The sequence below is a fragment of the Alligator sinensis genome, unplaced genomic scaffold (assembly GCF_000455745.1).
Source record: "Alligator sinensis unplaced genomic scaffold, ASM45574v1 scaffold148_1, whole genome shotgun sequence".
Taxonomy (NCBI): Eukaryota; Metazoa; Chordata; order Crocodylia; family Alligatoridae; genus Alligator; species Alligator sinensis.
Window position 1 is genome coordinate 664,537 of NW_005842407.1, and position 8,492 is coordinate 673,028.

Sequence of the window (8,492 nt, forward strand, 5' to 3'; positions counted from 1 at the left end):
GGCTGCTAGGCCCTGCTGCAGCCACAAAGCCTGCCAGCTGTTGAGGAGATTGGTGCTGGGGGGTTCTGGAGCCCTGGACTCCTAGCTGCTGACAGGCAAAACTCATGACATGGGTGCTTGTGCTAGCTACCTACTGGGTTACGCAATCAGTCATGATTCTCTCAGAGACCAGCTCAATACACAGTAGCTAGCTAGGATAATGAGTTAATGAGCAAGAATTAACACCTACAAAACCACCGACTAAGGAGAAGAAAGAATCAATACAGAGCCAGGAACTCCCTCTGCCCCAAGACAGAGACAGTCAGTTGCACAAGCATCCATGTCACGAGGTTTGCCTGTCAGCAGCTAGGGTGGCACCCATCTCCTTAACAGCTGGCAGGTTTTGTGGCTACAGCAAAGGCTAACAGGCCTGCGGCTTTCACCCTGCTGCACATTAACACACACAGTGTCACCCATGTCACGAGTGTTGCTTGTGCAGCTTGAGGTACAGTTTCCCCCAAATCCCTGAACCTATCTCCTTGAAACTTGGCAGGATTTCTGGCCTGAGTAGGGGCTAGCATGCCTGCAGTTTTGACCTATCTGTGGCTTATCACATACACGTAACACAAGATTTGCTTTGAAAACTTTGGGGTGCAGTTTCCCTGACCTCTTGCACCTATATCCTTGAAACATGGCAGGCTTCATGCCCTCAGAAGAGGCTACCAATCCTACAAGATTCATGCAAATAAGGCAACAAATGACAAAGTGATAGGCTGTTTTGTCCTTCCCCATTATAGCCTATGGGCGAAACAGCGAAACGTTTTGACTTGCCTCCTTTTGTTTCGAGGCTGTTTAAACTATATCTGTTCCCTTTTGATTTTGCTGTTTCGACCACGAAATGAGTTGAAACAGCGTCAAAACAAAACTGGCAGTGAAATTTTGCACAGCCCTAGTAACTAAGTTCTGCCCGCCATGGTGGCAGCAGATCAGGAATAGCTCACCCAAGGATTAGGGGTGGGTTAGCAGGATGATTCTTTAGGTGCATCCCAACATCATACATTTCTATTCCATGACCGGTGTGTGAACCTGGGGGGAAATCTTTCTATTTTTCCTTTCCAAGGTCTGGACCCCAGTTATTGGTTCCCTCCACACATGCTGGGGGTGGGTCAATGGTGTGGTTCTTTGGGTGAATCCCAACATCATACATTCCTTTTTCATAGCGAACATGGGGGGAAATCTTTATGTTTTTCCTTCCCAATGTCTGGAGCCCAATTACTAATTCCCCCTGTAGGATCTGAAGGTAACCCCAGGCAGCGCCCTCATTTGGAAAGATGAGCTGAAGTTGACCTAAGAAAAGATAAAAGAACTAAGTTGCAACAAAAACACTCTTCAGCAACAACAGACTTCAAAATACTCACGCAAGTGGAAGAAAAGGTACAAAGGGTGGACTGAGGTGAACTGAATTGGCTTTGTTCCCATTCAGGAGTTTTCCAAATCACAATTACATGTTCCTCACTGGATTGGACTATCTCATCAGGAAAGGAGTGAGTCCTGGCTGTGGGAGGATGGCACAGCTTTCTCCAAAGACCTGTAAGTCCCTTGTGTCATGAGGAAAGATTTGCTTGTATTTGAGCTAATAGCGCACTTTCCACCAACAGTGGGTTGAATAATGCTGCTTTATGTCATACCCCTCCCATGAGAAATGTGCAGATACATGGCCCTAAACAGCAATAGAGAGAGAGTCTGCCATAGAGAAGAGATGGGTCATGGAAGAGAGAGGATGCTCTCTATACACCCCAGTGGGGAAAGGAACATGAGATTTCCTCCAGCCAGGAGGGCCACTTTGCTGTATCTGGTGTCTCTTTCCCATAGTGGTTTTTAGTATTTTCCCTCCTGTTATTCCTCAGTGCTGGTCAAGGGAAGGAAAGTGAAATACCTGGTCTGTGAGAGGCGGAGCAAGGCACATTGAAAGTGTTGCTGGGAAGGGGCCATGGGCAGGTAGAGCCAGGGCTTCTGCAAGTCATGAATGGCATGTCTTGAATGGATGCTGGCAGAGCTGTGACAGGAAGCTAACCCACTCTGTCCAGGTGTTGCCAGTGATTTTTGAACTTGAGTTTCATGAAGGACAGACTCATTCACAAATTTAGACATGACATATACTTTAAATGCCAGCCCAGCAGCTAATTCCACAAGGAGTAGCACTGCTGAGGACTGGAGGTGGGACTGGCAGGCAGTAATATATATCTCTCCATCCTAGGTTTGCAGTAGCCCAAGAGAATACCTCAGGGTGCTGTGTGCTTCTCTCTAAAGTAGAAGCCAAATGCATTCCTTGTGAGGAACCGTACCCCTGGATTTGCAAGAAGGAGGCTGTGCATCCAGAACCTGCTGCTCTGGCAGAAGGAAGGAAGAAAAGCCTCTAGAATATATTCCTGCTCCATTCCAAGTCCTGGCCACATACACAGCCCCAAGGTCCTCATTGTCACCAATTTAACATTCACTGCTGCTTCCAGTGTCAATTGCTCTAAATGCTTAGCTGTGGCCATGGGAAATGCTGATGAGAGGTGGGAAGAAGATGGGACTTGATTATTGTCCTTCATTTGATAAACCACTTGACTCAAGGAGGGAGCAGTCAGTCTGAACAGCCAGGCCCAAGCTGCAATCTGGTTAGCTGTATGAAGCTGGAAGGCTTTTTTTGTTGTTGTAGTACACATTAATATTTCTAGGGCCACTTGCCTTAAGACAGTGGTTTTCAACCTGTGGTCTGTGGACTCCTGGGGTCCACAAACTGTGTAACAGGTCCACATGTGATACCTGTGATCAATCAAAAGTATGTAAATACCCACACTTACATTTCAAAGGGGTCCACACCTCCATTCAAAATTTCCAAAGAGAGGCAGCAGCATTTTTGTTTCCAGAAATCATACATACACACACACCCTCCTTCATCACAAGAAGCAGGGGCCCAAGCAGCCCTCCACAAAGTGCAGTGGTCTCAGCACATATGCCCAGTCTCCAATGCTGGCCCTTTGCTGAGACCCACTGAGACACACTAGATTAGAGGGCTGTGGCAAACTACTGGTCTGTGTCAATCCCCTGATTATCATGGCTGATATGGGTGGGCCTTTTTTCTTCCCACTGCTGCTGTCATGGGGACTGCACACTGTGCCCTCTCAGGGAGGTTTCATCATGCTCTTACTTGCATATTATTTTTCTCAAATAAAAGAACCCTGACAGTGAAAGCTTCTGACTGCTCTTTGTGTCAGAAAAACTGTAAAATAAGTAACTGCCTCTCCCTTTCTTGTTTAACGAGACTGCAGACTAATGGCAAGTTACCTCAGGATAATTAGTATTTACTCAGACTTTATGGCTTAGATGTGAGGTCTAAGGCTCATCCAGTCCTATGGACCATATGAGTGTTTTTGGGTCAGTCTGCAGGTCAAACCAGGATTGATCAACTATACAGTGCCCACAATACCAGGTCCAGCCTATGTGCCACACATAGCACATGCTGGCCCCAGGATTTGCTAATATGATTCAACATATGAGCTGGATTCAATGCTGCCTGCATCCTGAGGGGTCTGGGGCTGCATGCAGCATCCTGGACTAACTCCCTGTGCTGCTTGCAGTGTGCAGGGCCAGAGCTGGCACGTAGGGTCAGTCCAGCGACCCACAGGCTGGATCATATGGCTTCACAGGCTAGATCCAGCCTGGAAGACAAATATGACACCCTTGGTTTAGACTAATAAAATTATATCCTATTTTCTTTAATAACACTTCACTCAGAAAGATCAGTAACATTAGCAAACAGCCTTACTAATTAGGCTGCTCCTTTTCTCAATATAACATCAGTTTAAAACGGCCAGGCCGTTTTATATTCAGTGCATGAACCAGAGCTGAATTATGGGCTGACAGGACCCTGGCAATTAAGGTACCCTTTGGGAAGTCAGGGGCAGCAGGGGCCAGGTGGACACTCTGGGCAGGGTCATGCTAGGTGGGCAGGGGTGTCCGTGAAGGTGACAGCCGCTTCTTGGGGCTGCCTGCTGCCTGCAGTGCTGGGACAGGGCAGCCACAATTTGCTTTTTAGCGGGGAAATGAGGCCCTGGGTGCCTCAGGTGTCTGGGCAGTTTTATATTCCTTGCATTAAGCAGGGGCAGATTATGGGCCAATGGCATCACTGGCAATCAGGGCCCCCCTCCAGGAAGCCAGGGACAGCACAGCCCAGGCAGGCAGCCTGGCCACAGCCATGCAGGGTGGGCACAGGTCCATGCAGGTGGCAGCCATTTCCCAGGACACCAGCATAGCCCTGGAGTGAGGGGCACAAGCAGGACCCCTGGGGCAACAATTTGGCAGAAGCGGTGAGGGGTCCGATCCTGCTTTCAGTGGAGCCTGACCACCACCACCCACATCTGGAGGGTAAGTTTGTGGCAGGCCAGGCAGCCCATGAATGTGGGGGGCCATGTCCTTCCGTCATGAGGCAGCAGTTTAAAAATATGTGTTAAAATAGTAATGAAATTAGGAAAAAGACACTTAGTTAAATTTATATTAAATTAATGAAATCACAACAGTTTTGGTGAACTGTACATGTCAGCAACCTGCGACCTACACATCAACGGGTCTGTAGCAGGGATTAGTGGTTTGGCAGTATCCCCTGCTGTAATTCAGTACCAGAGAAATCAGCAGGGTGGATTGTTATATGTGTTTTGGGAAGTAGCCCTGATCTTACTATAATGACCACCTGATTTGTGGTCATGGCCTTATGGGCCAATCACATAGATCCATATCTCCCCTACATCATAGAATCATAGAAAATTAGAGTTGGAAAGGACCTCAGGAGGTCATCTAGTCCAATCCCCTTCTCAAAGCAGGACCATCCCCAACTAGATCATCCCAGAAACAGTTTTGTCTAGCCAGGTCTTAAACACTTAAAAGCCATGCCCCATGCTTCACAGATGGCATCCTTACAGGTGTTCTATCTATTGCTAATACAGCCCCTCACCGGGCCTTCCAACCCCTCGGCCTCCCTTAGCCACCCCTCTGGGCCTTCAAATGCCTCAGTCTCTCTGCCAACTCCACTCAGGTTGCCAGATGCCTCAGTCTTTCCTCTGGCCCTTCTCTGGGCCCTCAGACCCCTCGGTCTCATGCAACCACTTCCTGAGCTACCAGGCCCCTTGGTCTCTCTTTTGGCCCTTCTTCAGCTGCCAGCCCTGCTCAGGGCTGGCCCACAATTTTTGAAGCCCCCTGCAAGATGTAGGTTTGGGGCCCCCTGATCCACCAAAAAATCAAAATTGTGGTTACACTCTCCTCTTCCCCCTCCTGCTTCCTCACTAAATTAATGAATTAGACATAACTGTTTAAGAAAATTACACACAAAACTGACATTTAATTTTAGCTAGATAATTAAATATGAATATCTGAATAGCTAAATTAGGCAATGTATAGTCATTCCAAAAACTGAAACTGATGTTTCATTAACTAGAAATGGAGACTTCAACCTTCATTGGAAGCTTCATTGGAGACTTCAATCTTCATAGCACAACTCAGGACCCCAACATTTTGGAGAGAAATTCATGTACCACTCTCTTGAAATCAACCTCCCTACTAATTTCATTCTCAATGGATAGCATTGCCAGTCCTGATAACTGTTCTTGTGACACTGTTGAGCACAGGTATAACTTTATGAGCTTCAGCTTATAAAAGCTTCTTAGCTGAAGCAACAGTCACTGGAGCTGTCAAAAATATTATCAGCTCAATGCATACATTAGCATAAACAACTGACAATTTCTTCTCGTAAATGAACTGAAGAGTTTGGAGAGTATGCATTGTCTGTAGTAGAAGATGTGAGAGGCTTTGAAGTTCACCAACAAGATCAGTTCCGTCAATGTCTGTAGAACTACTTTCGTTATTCTTTAACGTCAGCTCTAACTCTGCGCAAAACTTGATTAAATCACTGGTAGATACAGTTCCCATTTTCTTCACATCACACAAAAATCCAAAGATGTTCACGAAGCTACTTAATAACTGAAAATGACTTTCAAGGCTCGTAATCACATAGTCCATTGCAACATTGAAAAACTCAGTTCTGAATCTTTGTTCTGCATCAGTGTTAACTTCATCTTCTGCTTCATAGCTGAAAAGTTTTATTTTCTTTATAACACGTGTTTGTGGAAGTTCAGCTGGCACAGACATTTCTTCTGAAAGTTATTTTGCTTTACAGAGTGCATCTCCAAATCCATTTTCTCAGTAACAGAGAAGTGCTTTTTGTGTACTTTCAACTAACTTGCTGGCAGAATCAATATATATTGTTTTACTCTGCATCATCCTGCTTACCAAATTGACTTGAAACAATATGTCATACCATACAATTAATGAAGCAAGGGATTGATAAGAAGAAATCTCGTCCATAAGTGATCCAGCCTCTGAGTATGTCAAATTGTCTTTTGTAATTTCTCTCAGTTTCAGCACTGATGAGCTGCCATTTTCAGTCTGGAATCTCACAGCCTTGACACTTTCTATAGTGGTGAGAAGCCCCTACAGGCACTACAGGTGCCGGGGGCAGCCCTGGGCACCCCTGGGGTGAATGGGCAGACCCCCTGTGCCCCAGTAGACTTACCTGCAGAGCCGCAGCCATGGCCGCAGCCACGGCCACGCAAGCCAGCATTATGCCGGCTCTTCAAACATCTGATCCCTGGGTGGGGTGGTGTCTGGCTAATTGTGGCAGCTGATGCCACCACCATGGAAGTTCAAAAACCCCGGCAGAAACTGGCAGGGAGGGGAGTAGAGGAAAGAGGGAGAGAGCCAGCTGGGAGCATGCCAGACAGGCAGTAAAGGCAGCTCCAGAGGCTGGTTATAGCAGCCTGACAGACACTGCCCTGCTCCAAAGGCGGGGAGGCAATGTCAGGAATTAGGCTGAGGATGGACAGTCCCCAGCCCTCACAATATCAAAGCTTATAAGAAGCATTCCTCTCCCTCGGAGGGGAGGAAGGATGCCAAAACACCAAGAAGTGCAATCCTTTGGGATCAGGGACTGAAGCTCCAGATGCATTGACACCTAGGTGACCATCAGGTTGTCCAAAGCTGATGCCAGACCCCATAACAAGGGGGCTTACAGAGATCGGCGAAACAGCAAGTGGAACACCCAAGCGGTTGGCGAGTAGACAGGGTGTAGGGGAGGCAGAGCCCCAAAGAACACCATGGCACGGCTGTGACCCCGTCGTTGGGTCACTTGGGAAGAAGAACACCACTGAACCCCTCCTTTCATCAGGTAACAACAAGTTGTGGCAGGCGAGTTGGGGACACCCTGACCAAGGGGACAGTAAGGTACTCACAGCACCCACTAGAGACATCACACTTTCTATTTTGCATTCCCATCTGGTGTCTGAGAGGGATTTCAGAGTAACATTCACAAAGGACTGCAAAATAGCCCATCTCCTAATTGATGAGTGTAACGCTCCCGATTATCCAAGAGTGGGATTTTCTTGAGTCCCCGCCAAGTTAGGCCTCACCTCAACTCACCTTCCATGACTTTGATGCTAACAAATTGAATAGGAGGGGTTCAGTGTGGTTAATGCAGGGGTCCCACTTGGGGTACTCATGGATCCGAGAGCACTTCACGAAGGGGGCTTCACCTCCCCTACATCCCCAGCCACATAGTTTCATAGTTTCATAGCTGGTAGGGTTGGAAGGGACCTGAACAGATCATCAAGTCCAACCCCCTGCCATGGCAGGAAAAAGTACTGGGGTCAAACGACCCCAGCAAGGTGTTTGTCCAACCTCCTCTTAAAGACCCCCAAGGTAGGAGCCAGCACCACTTTGCTTGGAAGTTGGCTCCAGATCCGAACCCTCCTGACTGTGAAGTAGCACCTCCTGATGTCTAGTCTGAATCTACCCTCTACCAGCTTGTGACCGTTATTTCTAGTCACTCCTGGTAGTGTTCAGGGGAACAGGGACTCCCCCAATGCCTGCTGGTCCCCTGTGACAGATGAAATTAGGCCTGTGTGATAAAGGTGCTTGCTGAAGGCTCTATGAAAATTAGACCAAGTGTTTTTCTGCATTTGTTTAGATATTAAGCTATATGTTGTTGCTAAAAGCCTAATTAAAGTTTAAGATGTAGTGAGGCCTTGTATATAGTAAGGCCTAGTAAATTTAGCAAAGCCTTGAAGTAGTAAGGCCCTGTGGCATAGTTAAAATTACCTTATCAAAGGAATGTAAGGCTTGTACTGCTATTGGTCAGTCTAAGGACAGTTGAAGTAAAAGGAATCTGAGTGGTTGTACGTTATCAGAACCATTCAGAAGCTATAAATTAGCTGAAATATCTAGAAACCATTCAGAAGGAAGATACAGCTCTGTGAAAAAGATTAGTTAGCTGTTGCCTGGATCAGTGGGCCCATGGATCACGACGAGCCCAAGGACTTCATTCCAGAGTCCTTCCTGGTACCCTTCGGACAGCGCCATTCGGGGACGCCTGACTTCGCTGAACTTTGTGGAAAGAGAAGCTTGCTGTGTATCAGGCATCA

General features: G+C 47.1%; 1 protein-coding gene across 3 annotated transcripts in view; it reads left to right on the forward strand.

Annotated features, from left to right (window-relative positions):
- LOC106722539 (natural killer cells antigen CD94-like) overlaps window positions 1–8,492 on the forward strand; it is a 25,411-nt gene that overhangs the window by 14,664 nt on the left and 2,255 nt on the right. For 2 of the 3 annotated variants that reach the window (XM_025211454.1, XM_025211455.1), the window contains exons 6-7: window positions 1,463–1,569; window positions 2,237–3,443. In XM_025211454.1, the coding sequence (XP_025067239.1) occupies window positions 1,463–1,569; window positions 2,237–2,399 (270 nt within the window). In that variant the 3' untranslated portion in view covers window positions 2,400–3,443. Of the gene's footprint in view, window positions 1–1,462; window positions 1,570–2,236; window positions 3,444–8,492 lie in introns of those variants that run through there. The other variant, XM_025211456.1, reaches the window with a different exon arrangement.